At 43.5% G+C, this 16331-nt stretch overlaps 1 protein-coding gene and 1 long non-coding RNA gene across 4 annotated transcripts; one reads left to right on the forward strand and one right to left on the reverse strand.

Moving 5' to 3' along the window:
- Window positions 1-66: 66 nt before the first annotated feature.
- Window positions 67-3915, forward strand: LOC116374861 (uncharacterized). 3 transcript variants are annotated; one of them, XR_004210843.1, is made up of 7 exons: window positions 76-278; window positions 390-486; window positions 725-895; window positions 2647-2753; window positions 2911-3018; window positions 3095-3168; window positions 3673-3915. It is a non-coding gene; the product is annotated as an uncharacterized LOC116374861 (long non-coding RNA). The 3 variants fall into 3 exon arrangements; XR_004210841.1 differs by having other exon boundaries at window positions 67-278; window positions 2911-3168; XR_004210842.1 differs by having other exon boundaries at window positions 69-278; window positions 390-491; window positions 2911-3168.
- Window positions 3916-3944: 29 nt separating this feature from the next.
- On the reverse strand, window positions 3945-10219 carry LOC109873784 (midasin). The gene is made up of 7 exons (XM_020465829.2): window positions 9117-10219; window positions 5973-6130; window positions 5526-5571; window positions 5361-5424; window positions 5193-5274; window positions 5021-5047; window positions 3945-4099 (listed from the first exon to the last, which is right to left on the reverse strand). Exons 1-7 carry the CDS (start codon window positions 10006-10008, stop codon window positions 3968-3970), a joined length of 1401 nt encoding a protein of 466 aa, XP_020321418.1. The 5' UTR covers window positions 10009-10219; the 3' UTR covers window positions 3945-3967.
- Between the last annotated feature and the right edge of the window lie 6112 nt (window positions 10220-16331).

Consider the following 16331-nt stretch of genomic DNA (forward strand, 5'->3'; position numbering starts at 1 on the left):
TTATACTATTGCTTCATCTTCATCACCTCCGCACCACTAGGTGGCAGTCTTATGACGCTTGCCTTTACGCAATATAAACGTCATCAGTATGCGACAACACACCAGCACCACCTTTCTTATTTGGAAACAGAAATATCTAGGAAATGCATTTTTGTTTCAAAATATGATCTATTTAAAGACTGTTTTGAAGAAATCGCACGTATTTGGTTTGCTTAATTAGGTTTACAGAAATGTTTCGTATATCAGTTACAGTGTGTGGTCGAGGCATTTCTAAAAGGGTGAGCGTTAAGCTAGGCTAATGCTAACTTAGCTAGCTGTCACTTTATTGAGGATAAATAAAGATGTAGTGGCTGAAATTACTGATGGCACATATCAAATTTCATTGTCAGATGAAGCCAACTAAGAAGAGGACATCTTTCTCTGGAGAGAACGCTCTACCCTCAAATGTACGCATCCCTTCCAATCTCGTGGACCATGCAAGAGCATGTAAGGTCTGCTTTTTCATTCACTGCCTTCTATCATGCACTATGGATCATTGAACTGATTGTGTGAATTTGAAGAAGCAAGTGCTATACAGATGCATGTGGACTGTAAGACCCTGTCCAGACTCAAACAGATTATTCCCCTATTATTGAATGCAACGTTGGTCTGTCATTTTCAGAAAATTAATTTCCAACAAGGTCAGATGTAAGAAAGTAATTCATGACTTATGGTCTTTTTCCAGAGAGGCCCCCTCCTCCATCAGACTCCAGTCTTCCTGTGTTGGGGACGTGTGACGCTGTCGTCCCTGTACACCTGAGCCCAGTACAGACATGGGTGGAGACGTTGGAGAGGCGGGACAGTAAACGGTTAGGTTTGGTTGACCTCCACCCGATGTCTTTGCAGTCCCTACCAGGTAAAACTGTCAACGTCTAGTCATTGTATTTACATTTAAGTCATTTAGCAGAGGATCTTATCCAGAGACTTACATATTCAGCGCTGTTATCGTTTGGTGAGAATAGTGACGCACTTAAACAACACAATGTAACTCCAAGTCAATCACACTTCTGTGAAATCAAACTGTCCACTTAGGAAGCAACACTGATTGACAATAAATTTCACATGCTGTTGTGCAAATGGAATAGACAACAGGTGGAAATTATACGCATTTAGCAAGACACCCCCAATAAAGGAGTGGTTCTGCAGGTGGGGACCACAGACCACTTCTCAGTTCCTATGCTTCCTGGCTGATGTTTTGGTCACTTTTGAATGCTGGCGGTGCTTTCACTCTAGTGGTAGCATGAGACGGAGTCTATAACCCACACAAGTGGCTCAGGTAGTGCAGCTCATCCAGGATGGCACATCAATGCGAGATGTGGCAAGAGGGTTTGCTGTGTCTGTCAGCGTAGTGTCCAGAGCATGGAGACGCTACCAGGAGACAGGCCAGTACATCGGGAGACATGGAGGAGGCCGTAGGAGGGCAACAACCCAGCAGCAGGACCGCTACCTCCGCCTTTGTGCAAGGAGGAGCGGGAGGAGCACTGCAAAATGACCTCCAGCAGGCCACAAATGTGCATGTGTCTGCTCAAACGGTCAGAAACAGACTCCATGAGGGTGGTATGAGGGCCCGACGTCCACAGGTGGGGGTTGTGCTTACAGCCCAACACCGTGCAGTACGTTTGGCATTTGCCAGAGAACACCAAGATTGGCAAATTCGCCACTGGCGCCCTGTGCTCTTCACAGATGAAAGCAGGTTCACACTGAGCACATGTGACAGACATGACAGTCTGGAGATGCCGTGGAGAACGTTCTGCTGCCTGCAACATCCTCCAACATGACCGGTTTGGCGGTGGGTCAGTCATGGTGTGGGGTGGCATTTCTTTGGGGGGCCGCACAGCCCTCCCATGTGCTCGCCAGAGGTAGCCTGACTGCCATTAGGTACCGAGATGAGATCCTCAGACTCCTTGTGAGACCATATGCTGGTGCGGTTGGCCCTGGGTTCCTCCTAATGCAAGACAATGCTAGACCTCATGTGGCTTGAGTGTGTCAGCAGTTCCTGCAAGAGAAAGGCATTGATGCTATCGACTGGCCCACCCGTTCCCCAGACCTGAATCCAATTGAGCACATCTGGGACATCATGTCTCGCTCCATCCACCAACGCCACATTGCACCACAGACTGTCCAGGAGTTGGCAGATGCTTTAGTCCAGGTCTGGGAGGAGATCCCTCAGGAGACCATCCGCCACCTCATCAGGAGCATGCCCAGGCGTTGTAGGGAGGTCATACAGGCATGTGGAGGCCACACACACTACTGAGCCTAATTTTGACTTGTTTTAAGGACATTACATCAACGTTGGATCAGCCTGTAGTGTGGTTTTCCACTTTAATTTTGAGTGTGACTCCAAATCCAGACCTCCATGGGTTGATAAATTTGATTTCCATTGATAATTTTTTTGTGATTTTGTTGTCGGCACATTCAACTATGTAAAGAAAAAAGTATTTAATAAGAATATTTCATTCATTTTTTTTTCATTTCTTTTTTGAGCAGTGTAGATAAATCTGTCATCTAAATATCAGTCAGTCCAAAAGAAGGAACAGTCCCGACTAAGAGCCAAAGTCATTGGAGTGATTTAAAACAATTAGAATAAATGACATTTCTGTTTTGCAGGTGGTGTTTCTCATGGACCCAGAGGACCAACCAGTTTTGACTACATGTTTCCCATGAAACTACGTGTTCAAGGGCTAAAAATTGCCCTCAGCTCGAAACTGGCCCAGGTATGTACCCTATTTAAAAAAAAAAAAAACTTTTCACAAGTACAAGTTCATTCACATCTTAAACTTCCTCTATCATGTAATCAATCCTCTCAAATGAATGCTTTTTAATTATGCCATCTAACTCCCTACTGTATTGATGTTGGGTGTTGTTTTTCAGGATTATCTCCATGTGGTTGACACTCTGAACATCCCCACACCTGACCCACAGTACCTTATGGACCTCATCAGATACCGACATTGGGGGGAGTCTGTTTTGATAGTTGATGTAAGTATCAGCAGTGAACAAAAAAAACTCTTCAGTGGACATCCTAGCTGACGATTGAGTCTTTGATATTTTACAGTGGCGACGAGCTTCCTGAGAACATCCTTCAGGCCACTGAGAGCTTGAAGACTGTGAATGTCATTCCAGGCATAGGTAAGTTGACACTAATTTAGAAAATTACTAGGGCTTTAAGTCTTGAGACATGGATTGTGTATGTGTGCCATTCAGAGGGTGAATGGGCAAGATATGGTAGTAGGTGCCAGGCGCACCTGTTTATGTCAAGAACTGCTACGCTGCTGGGTTTTTCATGCTCAACAGTTTCCCGTGTGTATCAATGATCCACCACCCAAAGGACATCCAGCCAGCTTGACTAACTGTGTGACACATTGGAGTCAACAATGGCCAGCATCCCTGTGGAATGCTTGACACCTTGTAGAGTCCATGCCCCAACAAATAGAGGCTGTTCTGAGGGCAAAAGAGGGTGGGCAACTCAATATTCGGAAGGTGTTCTTAATGTTTCGTACACTGTGTATAATTGACCAAGGAGCAACATTGTGTTAGATTACATGGTACTATGTAACACATTTACTGTTACTACACAGGTGAGGGCAAATTAATGTAAAGTTAAAATCTTTCCTGATACCTTGTCTTCCACAGGCCTGAACGTTCATAGCATGCTAAAACACGAGGTCCTGGTCCTCACCCTGGAAGCAGTGAAGTTTCTGGAAAACAAGCTGCTTTGGCACGATGAACGCTTCACACCGCTGTACCCCTTCAAACACCCCTACACTGACCTGCCTTGAAGGCACTGGGTGAAGGAATAACGTCATGTAACATATTCAATGATCCAAATGTTTGTCATGCCTTTTAATATAATAAATAAATGTCAATGATAAGATATGCAAACTGGTGATTAAAAGAGAGCCTATTTTGGGCGTAAAGTACATAAGGCCTAGAGTCGATAGTTGATTGGCGGTAGGAGTCCATTGGCCAAGTCATGTCGTATTTCCCATCTCAGGGCGGAGCGTTTCTTCTCTGTAGGCACCACGTAGGTGTTGGGCACAAATACTCTTCGAGGCTTCGGCTGGAGGGAGGGACATTACAAGATGTCAATGTTTTCAGTCATCGCTAGGTATTTACCCCCCCAGAAAAACATTGTTTATATATTTTCTGTTAGGCCATGTTTGACCCATGTCTGGTTTCCAGGGAGCAATGCAGCATCAGTGGTTTTACTTATTCCTTTTCGAATTCTTTAAAAGTGGACCCTTCCTTGAAGTAATCACTAGTTTGTAATGACTGGAAAGGAGTCCTTGCGTTCACCTGTCCAGCCATTTAGGAATGTGATTGGTTAATGATTAGTGGGCGTGGCTTGCGACCCAGTGACAGGTTTGAGTCAAATAAGAGGAGCCAGGTTAGGGAGGCAGGTTGGCTAGCGGGTATAAAACAACAGGTCCCAGGTTCAACACCTGATGCTGATTTTGATTTCTAACTCTCGTTTTTAAATATCAGTGGGTTGGGCTTACAGCCATTAATAGTAAAAAGGTATGCCTGGTGCAAGTGGCAGAGAGCGTAACATGGGTTGCCATGCAGTAGGTCCCTGGTTTGAATGTGAGTCCCCGTATTATACATTCTCTATCAACTTGGATTACTTGACTAAAACCTAATGTGGTTATGCCCTCAGAACAACATTGAATAAGAAACTCAGATCTGTCTAAATTAGGGGAGAGAAAGGAATCAAACACAAATACTTTGTCCATTTGCCTTACAGTGCACAGAAATTGTCTTAACACACACTTTGGGCATCAGGATACTGAAAGCAATTTATCTTGGAATATTGAACATGGACATGCATAATTTATGCAGGACTGTGTCAAACATGGCATGGACAAATGACATTCTTTTTTGGGGGGGGGGGAATCCCTTTTAGGACATTTCTGACCTGAAATATTGAATGACAGGATGGTTACAAGATTATACAATTCTGTTATAAATTAAGCATACTCACTGGTAGAGGTTGGTACGCGAGCTGTTCCTGAAAATACAAAGAGTGATTCATTCAGACATTATGGTCATGCATCATTACAATTAATCATGATTTGTCCACTACATGCAAAAAAGTGGTCTTGAAATAAAGTATGTAAGCCAACTGAGTTTGTTATGGAGAAGGTGTTTAATACCCTGATTTCCCAGTGCAGTGCTTTTCTATCCTTCTCTCCTGGCGCCTTGAACATTTCCCAGTCCTGCTTGTACTGGAAATACCTTTGGAAGATGGGGAAAAATATGAAATGTAGCACAGATCCACAGCAGTAATCTTTCAAAAGACATATGGGTAATTATCCTCTTACTTTGCCACTGGGTCTGTCTTCTTCAGATTTTTGGTGTGAGGATGATCCTTTACTGGGCGAATAACTGCAAGAGCAGACATGAGTGACTACGTTTAACTGGGGCACATTGTAACAGGACAGATTGCAGTGAGCACGATGACATGTAACAGCAGTGTGGGTACTTACACGACGTGGGCTGGGGTCTGATGTCAATCTCACTCCGAGATCTGGCCTGTAAGAGATTTAAAACGACATTTGTTTTCAACAAAAATACATGTATACGTTGGGAACGATTGTCAAAAAAGATCCTGGATGTGAGGATAAATGATTTCTTCCGAAAACATCAAACTCTACCTCTTCAAAGAGTATTCTAAATAATCCCACAGCACCACCCCCCTTTTCGTGAACTAACACTTCCCCTCTTACTAGCTGACTTTGCTGATAGCTACTTTGAGAAAAATGTTACTATGACTGTGTGGTTGTCCCACCTAGCTATTTTAAGATGAATGCACTAACTTAAGTTGCTCTGGATAAGAGCGTCTGCTAAATGACAAATATAAATGTACCCATGTTTAATTTTCTGAGATTAATAAACAAAACCGATGTTGGCTCTCAAAATGCAAGAGTACCCACCATGCCTCTGATGTAGGCTTTGAAGGCACTTGGGAGACGGTCCGACTCCGACCTGTCACTCAGACTGCCTGCTTCATCACTCTCCAGCTCCAACTCCTGATGGGTGGACATGGACACATTAATCCCTCCCAGACGCTCCCCCGGCCCACTCACTGCACCTGAAAGGAAGACATAAATGGGGACACAATTAACACGTTAGCCTTAGTTACCACTGTGTAAGGCCATAAGCAATGCTAGTAAGGGCTAGGCAGGTGTTGCATGATCACTGAGCTGGACAGCCCAGTACATCTCACATTTTAGTTATACAAGTGCTGCAAGAGAGATTAGTTCTATGCACTGTATCAGTGGTTCCCAACCAGGGGTATTAGGACCCCCTAGGGGTACTTGATAAGACTCATGAGACCATAGGCCTACTGCTAAAATGCACAAGCAGGAGCAGGCCTTACTAAAAATCGACCTGGCCCGGGTATCCTGGAAGAATATTGACCTCGTCCCGTCAGTAGAGGATGCCTGGTTGTTCTTTAAAAGTGCTTTCCTCACCATCTTAAATAAGCATGCCCCTTTCAAAAAAAAATTGAACTAAGAACAGATATAGCCCTTGGTTCACTCCAGACCCGATTGCCCTCGACCAGCACAAAAACATCCTGTGGCGTACTGTACTAGCATCGTATAGTCCTCGCAATATGCAATTTTTCAGGGAAGTCAGGAACCAATACACTCAGTTAGGAAAGCAAAGGCTAGCTTTTTCAAACAGAAATTTGCATCCTGTAGCCCTAACTCCAAAAAGTTCTCTGAAAATTGTAAAGTCCATGGAGAATAAGAGCACCTCCTCCCAGCTGCCCACTTCACTGAGGCTAGGAAACACTCACCACCAATAAATCCACAATAATCGAGAATTTCAAGAAGCATCTCTCTATGGCTGGCCATGCATTCCTCCTGGCTCCCCCAATCCCAGCCAACAGCTCCGCACCCCCCGCAGCTACTTGCCCAGGCCTCCCCAGCTTCTCGTTCACCTAAATCCAGATAGCAGATGTTCTGAAAGAGCTGCAAAACCTGGACCCGTACAAATCAGCTGGGCTAGACAATCAACAATCTTACTAAAATTATCCGCCGCCATTGTTGCAATCCTTATTACTAGTCTGTTCAACCTCTCATATCATCTGAGATTCCTAAAGATTGGAAAGCAGCCGCGGTCATCCCCCTCTTCAAAGGGGGTGACACTCTAGACCCAAATGGTTACAGACCTATATCCATCCTGTCCTGCCTTTCTAAAGTCTTCAAAAGCCAAGTTAAACAGATCACTGACCATTTCGAATCCCACCATACCTTCTCCGCTGTGCAATCCGGTTTCCAAACTGGTCACGGGTGCACCTCAGCCACACTCAAGGTACTAAACGATATCATAACCGCCATCGATAAAAGACAGTACTGTGCAGCCTTCTTCATCGACCTGGCTAAGGCTTTCGACTCTGTCAATCACCGTATTCTTATCGGCAGACTTAACAGCCTTGGATTCTCTAATGACTGCCTCGCCTGGATCACCAACTACTTCTCAGATAGAGTTCAGTGTGTCAAATCAGAGGGCCTGTTGTCATGACCTCTGGCAGTCTATGGGGGTGCCACAGGGTTCAATTCTCAGACCGACTCTTTTCTCTGTGTATGTGTGTGTGTGTGTGTATATATATATATCAAAGATGTCGCTCTTGCTGCGGGTGATTCCTTGATCCACCTCTACGCAGACAACACCATTCTGTATACCTCTGGCCCTTCTTTGGACACTGTTAACAAACCTCCAAACGAGCTTCAATGCCATACAACACTCCTTCCGTGGCCTCCAACTGCTCTTAAACGCTAGTAAAACTAAATGCATGCTCTTCAACCGATCGCTGCCCGCCCGCCCGACTTGCATCACTACTCTGGACGGTTCCGACTTAGAATATGGGGACAACTACAAATACCTAGGTGTCTGGCTAGACTGTAAACTCTCCTTCCAGACTCATTAAGCATCTCCAATCCAAAATGAAATCTAGAATTGTCTTCCTATTTCGCAACAAAGCCTCCTTCACTCATGCTGCCAAACATACCCTCGTAAAACTGACTGTCCTACCGATCCTCGACTTCGGCGATGTCATTTACAAAATAGCCTCCAACACTCTACTCAGCAAACTGGATACATTCTATCACAGTGCCATCCGTTTTGTCACCAAAGCCATATACCACCCACCACCTGTATGCTCTCGTCGACTGGCCCTTGCTACATATTCGTCGCCAAACCCACTGGCTCCAGGTCATCTATAAGTCTTTGCTAGGTAAAGCTCCGCCTTATCTCACTCACTTATCCCACCCGTAGCACGCACTCCAGCAGGTATATCTCACTGGTCATCCCCAAAGCCAACACCTACTTTGGCTGCCAATCCTTCCAGTTCTCTGCTGCCAATGACTGGAACGAATTGCAAAAATCGCTGAAGTTGGAGACTTATATCTCCCTCACTAACTTTAAGCACCAGCTATCTGAGCAGCTTAACGATCACTGCAGCTGTACACAGCCCATCTGTAAATAGCCCATCCAACTACCTACCTCATCCATATTGTTTTTATTTACTTTTTTTGCACACCAGTATTTCTACTTGCACATCTATCACTCCAGTGTTAATATGCTAAATTGTAATTACTTCGCTACTATTGGCCTATTTATTGCCTTACTCCTTACTCCATTTGCACACACTGTATATATATATATTTCTATGGTGTTATTGACTGTACGTTTGTTTATCCCATGTGTAACTCTGTTTTTTATTGTCACACTGCTTTGTTTTATCTTGGCCAGGTCGCAGTTGTAAATGAGAACTTCTCAACTGGCCTACCTGGTTAAATAACGGTGAAATAAAAAATAAAAAACAGGGGGTACTTCAGGGGTACTCCGGGCAGAGCAAAATTCAGTTGGTGGTACAGTCATCGAAAAAGGTTGGGAACCACTGCAATGGATGACATGACTTTCAACAACAAAAATTCAGGCAAGGTCTTTCGCCTTGTTCTCTTGTACAGGGTGTCAGTCTATTATGCACACACTTGGACTAAGGAGATGTTACCTATAGAAATTGTATTTTCATTCTATAGAGAGAATAGACCGGGTATACAGTTTACCCCTTTTGTGTCTTCTGTTATCCTCCCACTCTTCATAAGTCTTAGTAGACTTGGAATCAATTAACGTAATATCTTTATTGCCCGCCAGCGACTGCAAATCCTCCCACTCCTGCTCATCCTCTGCTCCTTTCTCTTCTTTCCTATATCCTTCTCCAGTGGGCCTCTCATTGTCTTTGGACTCAGTGAGAGAACTGTCTTCAGGATATGTCCCATCTAATACTGCCTTGTCATTTTTAGTCTGAGCCAATGTATAGTCATCTTCACAGTAGTTCACATCAGTGCGGTCTTTGCTCTCCAATTCAACAGGAGGATGATCTTCACAATATGCCATATTAGAGAGGCTTTGACTTTCTTCCAACTTCGTCCTCAAACCGGTGTCCTCACAGATCTGTAGATCAGTGGTATCCTCCTTACCGCCAACATCAAAATTGGCGAGCGACTGGTCATCCTCATCGCCATATTGCATCTCAGAAAGGCCCTGGCTTTCTCTGTCAAACTCAGCTATGGTACTGTCGTCTCTATAGTCTTCTCCCTCCCGGTCGCCCTTAGCTGAAGAGTCTGGCCTGTAGGTGCCATAACCAGATGTCAGTAAGCTCAGCGCCGGGCTCCCATCACGAGTGCTGTAACCCTCCTCGTCAATCTTTTCACCCTGCTTAGCCCTTTCTCCTCTACACTCCTCCTGTTCGGTTTCCTTTGGACGCTCCGTGACAGGTGGCTCTGCGACAGGTGGCTCCTCTTGTGTGTGTTCAGTGGTTCTGTTGGGCTCTGTATCTTCCTGCTTGTATTGCTCAACCTTCTCCTCCTCCTCCCCGTCGGACCAGAAAGCAGAGTTTAGGGAGCTATTCCCGTCCTCACTCTCTTCATCCCACTGACTGTCATACATTTTATACATGGTAGCGAAGGGTAAGATGTCTCCTTATGCTGCTGCTGTGGGGAGTGTGTGGTGATCTGCAGAGGCAGATGGCCAAGGAGTAGTGCTAAGAGGATTATTCCCTGTGGTCTCAATGTTGCTCTATACTGCCACCTGTTGAAGGCTGGTCGCCAGAGGAACTGCAACTCCACAATGCTGTGTGATGTATTCCTTCTCAGCAGCTTGTCCAAAAAGTCCATGGATAGTCTAGCACTAAGCTTTGTTTGTCAATATCAACAGTGCATTTCCAATAGCGCCTAACGAACCTATTCACAGTTGAATAGCTTGCGACATTTGTTTCCAAAACGCGTCAAACATTTCCAAACCAACAATCACAAAAGATAGGCTTAGCTTGCACGTTAAACAGGTATTATACTCACTGTCTCTTTTGTCAGCAGAGCTGCTTTGCTCCAGGTGTCTTGATTAATCCATAACATGTGGAACTTATTTACTTAAATGTAGTGGCTTTCAAATAGCCATGGGAAAACCAGTTGAAAGATTTGAGTCGCAAATCCATAGAAAGTCAAGAATCCAATGGCTTGATGAATAAAACAAATGTTTTATATGTTGAATCCAAAATAATAAGTGCAAGGTAAACAAAGGTTCCAATATTCCATTTAAATGAAAAGATCAAGGTAAGACGTATGTGGGTCCCAGTAACCCAAACATTTGCCATAACTAGCAGGCCCTACTTCTCATCTCAAAATACCCAATTAACATATCTGTGCGGGCCCGTCCATACTTTAATTCTGGCTAGAGGGTGTAATTGACCTATTCTCATTCAAATCATAAGACCACATCACCAAATGAATTACACACATTAAATGAATTACACACACCTTATTTAGAAATTAATTTAAGTTATTCTAAATGGAACAATATGACCTAATAAACAAATATTTGCATAACCAAAGAAATAGAAACTGGCTCCAACAACAGGCATCTGAAAACTAAATACAATTATATACCCTGTAGTTTGGATCCTGGGTGCTGATGGGCTGAAACAGCATTTCAGCCATGTGTATATCAGACAATATACTTGTTTACTGTTCTATTTATGTTGGTAACCAGTTTATAATAGCAATAATATACCTTGGGGTTTGTGGTTAATGACCAATACACCATGTCTAAGGGCTGTATCCAGGCACTCAACATCGTGCCTAAGAGCAGCCTTTAGTCGTGGTATATTTAAGCAATAAGGAGTTGTGGCCAATATACCACCCATAAGGGTTGTTCTTAGGCACGACAAGAACTGGTTTCCAACATAAATATAACAGTAAACAAGTAGTTGTGTCATACCCGTGGTATATTTAAGCAATAAGGCCCGAGGAGGTGTGGAATATGGCCAATACACCACTGTTAAGTGCTGTTCTTAGGCACAACGCAACATGCCTGGACATAGCCTGTAAGCATGGTATATTGGCCATATTTCACAAATCCCCGAGGTGCCTTACTGCTACTATAAAATGGTTACCAACATAATTAGAGCAGTAAAAATAATTGTTTCGTCATACCCGTGGTATACGGTCTGATAGAACACGGCTGTCAGCAAATCAGCACTCAGGGCTTGAACCACCCAGTTTAATGCTTGATATAAACCCAGCAAAACATTTTTACGTCCTCCCACTGTCAACTGTGTTTATTTTCAGCAAACTTAACAAGTGTAAATATTTGTATGAACATAAGATTCAACAACTGAGACGTTAGCAGAACAAGTTCCACAGAAATGAAATAAAATGTCCCTGAACAAAGGGGGGGGGGGGGGGGGGTCAAAATGTCAGTATTCTTTTTTGAATTTTTTACCTTTATTTAACTAGGCAAGTCAGTTAAGAACAAATTCTTATTTTCAATGACGGCCTAGGAACAGTGGGTTAACTGCCTGTTCAGGGGCAGAATGACAGATTTGTATCTTGTCAGCTCGGGGGTTTGAACTTGCAACCTTCCGATTACTAGTCCAACGCTCTAACCACTAGGCTACCCTGCCGCCCCAGTATCTGGTGTGGCCACCAGCTGCATTAAGTACTGCAGTGCATCTCCTCCTCATGGACTGCACCAGATTTGCCATATCTTGCCATGAGATGTTACCCCACTCTTCCACCAAGGCACCTGCAAGTTCCCGGACATTTCTGGGGGGAATGGCCCAAGCCCTCCGATACAACAGGTTCCAGACGTGCTCAATGGGATTGAGATCCGGGCTCTTCGCTGGCCATGGCAGAACACTGACATTCCTGTCTTGCAGGAAATCACGCACAGAACAAGCAGTATGGCTGGTGGCATTGTCATGCTGGAGGGTCATGTCAGGATGAGCCTGCAGGAAGGGTACCACATGAGGAAGGAGGATGTCTTCCCTGTAACGCACAGTGTTGAGATTGCCTGCAATATACAACAAGCTCAGTCCAATGATGCTGTGACACACCGCCCTAGACCATGACGGACCCTCCACCTCTAAATCGATCCCGCTCATTCCTTTGACGATCAACGCGAATCCGACCATCACCCCTGGTGAGACAAAACCGCAACTCATCAGTGAAGAGCACTTTTTGCCAGTCTTGTCTAGTCCAGCGACGGTGGGATTGTGCCCATAGGCGACGTTGTTGCCGGTGATGTCTGGTGAGGACCTGCCTTACAACAGGCCTACAAGCCCTCAGTCCAGCCTCTCTCAGCATATTGCGGACAGTCTGCGCACTGATGGAGAGATTGTGCGTTTGTGGTGTAACTCGGGCAGTTTTTGTTGCCATCCTGTACCTGTCCCACAGGTGTGATGTTCGGATGTACCGATCCTGTGCAGGTGTTGTTACACGTGGTCTGCCACTGCGAGGATGATCAGCTGTCCGTCCTGTCTCCCTGTAGCGCTGTCTTAGGCGTCACACAGTACGGACATTGCAATTTATTGCCCTGGCCACATCTGCAGTCCTCATGCCTCCTTGCAGCATGCCTAAGGCACGTTCACACAGATGAGCAGGGACCCTGGGCATCCTTCTTTTGGTGTTTTTCAGAGTCAGTAGAAAGGCCTCTTTAGTGTCCTAAGTTTTCACAACTGTGACCTTAATAATCTGTTAGTGTCTTAACGACCGTTCCACAGGTGCATGTTCATTAATTGTTTATGGTTCATTGAACAAGCATGGGAAACAGTGTTTAAACCCATTACAATGAAGATCTGTGAAGTTATTTGGATTCTTACGAATTATCTTTGAAAGACAGGGCCCTGAAAAAGAGATGTTTCTTTTTTTGCTGAGTTTATTTTGCTAGAATGCAGTTTCAGCCAATCAGCATCCAGGACCCCAACTGCCCAGTTTATAATGGCCAACATACCACACCCCCCTGGGCCTTATTTTAAATATAGTATTCCTAAGCCTTTTTGCATAAATAATATCATGCATAACATTGAATTACCGGAATCTTCACAGTGTGTTGATTCATCGCAGATGTGAACTTGGCCTTGATGTTTCCTTTAGGAAGAAACAGAGTAAGGTTGATTCAAGTATCCTCAATAGCACACGTGATCATTAGTCTTTACAAAGCCACACCCGTGATCATTAGACTTTACAAAGCCGCAAACGTGATCATTATAGTCTTTACAAAGCCGCCTGATGTAAACTTACCGCACCTAAGGACTTTCCTCTTGATTAAGGGTCTCCCATGTTCTCCTGTGTCTCGGTCTGGTGTGGATGACTGACTGACAGCGAACGATAACTGCTGGAGGTCAGTTAGGTCTGGATCCACTTCCAGCCTATTAAGGGCTGTTGAGGGGAGCTGGTACTTGGGGGCAACAGAGTGCTGAGTGTAGGAGTCATACTCCTGTCTGGCACCATAGTTACTGTTGTCTCTGCTGTATGTGGAGGTTAGCACCTGGGTGGAGCACAGAACGAAGTAACATGCCATTCTAGTATTATTATTATTTTTAATAAATACAATACAGCTAGCTTATCTGCTGGATGAAGGGGGACTGAATGATTTGGGACAAGAATATGTACCCGTCTTTCATGGTGTGATGGACCATCCTGGGCAAACACATTTCTGAAGGCTGCAGTGTTATCCTGTACTGTTAGGGGGGGAAAACAAGGAAATTCAATCGAGACTCGAGAGGAACCTCACTGCTCATCAAACGGTGCAACCAACACTTACTGACCAGGGCCCACTTCCCCAAAAGCATCTTAAGGCTAAGTTCATCATTAAAACCATATAGGAACCCATGGCTCTAAGATGAACTTAGCCTTAAGAAGCTTTTGGGAAACCGGGCCCAGTTATATTTGATTATGTAGTGGACATGAGAACACGTACAGTGATCTTACCTTTAACCTTGGTGACTGCAGGAGGACTTTTGAAGATGGTGCTTTGAGATCATGTCGAGTTCAATTCACTGGATGAGTGGCTCTTAGATTTTTCATGTCGGATCAGTTCATCTAGATCTATACATGTACACACACGTACACAAACACAAAGTTGCTTCTCCACCAATCTGACAGCTAACTTGCAGAGTGAAAGTGACAAGACATCCCAGTTATTTCAGATTTAGTCAGCATTTGGTCATCAAAATGTAGACTTATATTCGCTAATTTTATCAACCCACCTCTTTTCATTTTCACGTAGTCTGTGTCTTGGTATGTTGTTGTAACCAAGTGCCTCCAATTGTTGTTGAATTTCATCTTCTGAGAAATCCAAGTTTTCCATTTCCTGAAAAAGAATTGTCCCGTAAATGTAATATAAGCAAAAGTAAGTTGTTGGACAGTTAGATGGATAGCTAGATCCTGCTAGACAGATAACTACGTGATCAATTATGGATAGCAGAGAATAATGATGGAAGCGATTGATTAAAATCAACAAGAAGTTGTTAGCTACCATCAGGCTAGACAACCACCAACCAAACTCTAGCTACAATCAATCAAACGTTCATGATCTCTTCCTTATCTAGCTGCCCAAATCAACCAAAAGGACACATACTTCTAATTTTGTATGCAATCTAGCAGCTAACGTTAGCTTCAAATACATGTTAAATGGGCCAATGTCCAGCTAACGTTAACTAGCTAACTAATATAAATAGCTAGCTAACTTAGCAGGATAACAAAGACAGCAGTTCAAAACAACGGGCCATTTTGCCAATGGCATTGATTGATAAAATGTGTTTTACCTATACAGTGTGAGCTTCTTAGTATAAATGCGTGACGTTAGCCACGTCTGTTTTGCAACACAAGTATTGAACTGAAGAAAAAAAGTATTGAATCGAACCAGCTAGCTAGTTACTGCTTGTATTTACAGTACTAAGACAACAACACAGCTGTTGTTCGGAAAAAAAAACTACGTGCTTTAAAAACGACGCCCTTTCTGATTTTTTTTCGGTGGATTTGACTTAGAAATATCGCCGCCTTGTGCAAGGAAGACCGTGGGGATGCCCTGGCAATGCAGTCAGTGCATATGAAGATGATGCCATTACAATATTTTGTCTGAAATGTTTGTGTGCTCGCCAGTTTACAGTCCTTAGTCATCCCTATGGAAAAATGAATGGGGAAAGAATAGGGTTTTGGAAAAAACGCCCAAAATAAATTCTGAAGTTAACACAGGATTTTTTTATTTAAATGTTGTATTTATTTAACCTTTATTTAACCAGGTAGACTAGTTGAGAACAAGTTCTCATTTACAACTGCGACCTGGCCAAGATAAAGCAAAGCAGTGCGACAGGAACAACAACATAGAGTTACACATGGAATAAACAAGCGGATTAGGAGCCCTAATACATTTTGTTCTATGAGATAATAGCATGACCATTATGATTTTTTTTTAAATGATTGCATAGGTTATTCAAAATTCACAAAAAGTCATGGTCGTTTATGAAGACTATCTCATAGAACAAAATGTATAAAAACTTTCTTATACCTGTTTATCACAGACCTTATTTTAGGCGTTTATCCAAAATCCTACAAAAACGCCATTAATTTTCCTCACGAACCATGGCGGAGTTAGTACATACATAAAATACGCCATTATATACTGTATTTCTCTCTTTGAGATAGCTACATAAAAATAAGCATTAAGGCAAGTCAATCAAAATCGATTATTTAATCAGTGGGGATGTGTTTTTTGAATAATAGATCTCACTCACGTTTATCTATTGTAGGCCGACGCCTACGTGATGTTCCCACAATGTCCGAAATCAAATCAGGCTGACAGATTTAAATTCATTTTGCTCTCTCATTTACAAACTCTATGTTGAAGAAATATTGCATTGATGATTGCAACAGCAACATAATTTATGCTGTATGTTATACCTGTGCAGATGTAGGCTAGGTTTTGTCCTATGCTATTTGTGA

The sequence above is a fragment of the Oncorhynchus kisutch genome, linkage group LG1 (assembly GCF_002021735.2).
Source record: "Oncorhynchus kisutch isolate 150728-3 linkage group LG1, Okis_V2, whole genome shotgun sequence".
Taxonomy (NCBI): Eukaryota; Metazoa; Chordata; class Actinopteri; order Salmoniformes; family Salmonidae; genus Oncorhynchus; species Oncorhynchus kisutch.

Bases quoted from the DNA above. Each gene is read 5' to 3' on its own strand.
- LOC109873784 (XM_020465829.2), bottom strand. From the start codon at position 10,008: ATGTATAAAATGTATGACAGTCAGTGGGATGAAGAGAGTGAGGACGGG. The intron at 5,425-5,525 runs GTAAGTACCCAC...CTGCTCTTGCAG, and splicing joins CAGACCCCAGCCCACGTCGT to TTATTCGCCCAGTAAAGGAT. The intron at 5,275-5,360 runs GTAAGAGGATAA...CATCTTCCAAAG, and splicing joins AAGACAGACCCAGTGGCAAA to GTATTTCCAGTACAAGCAGG.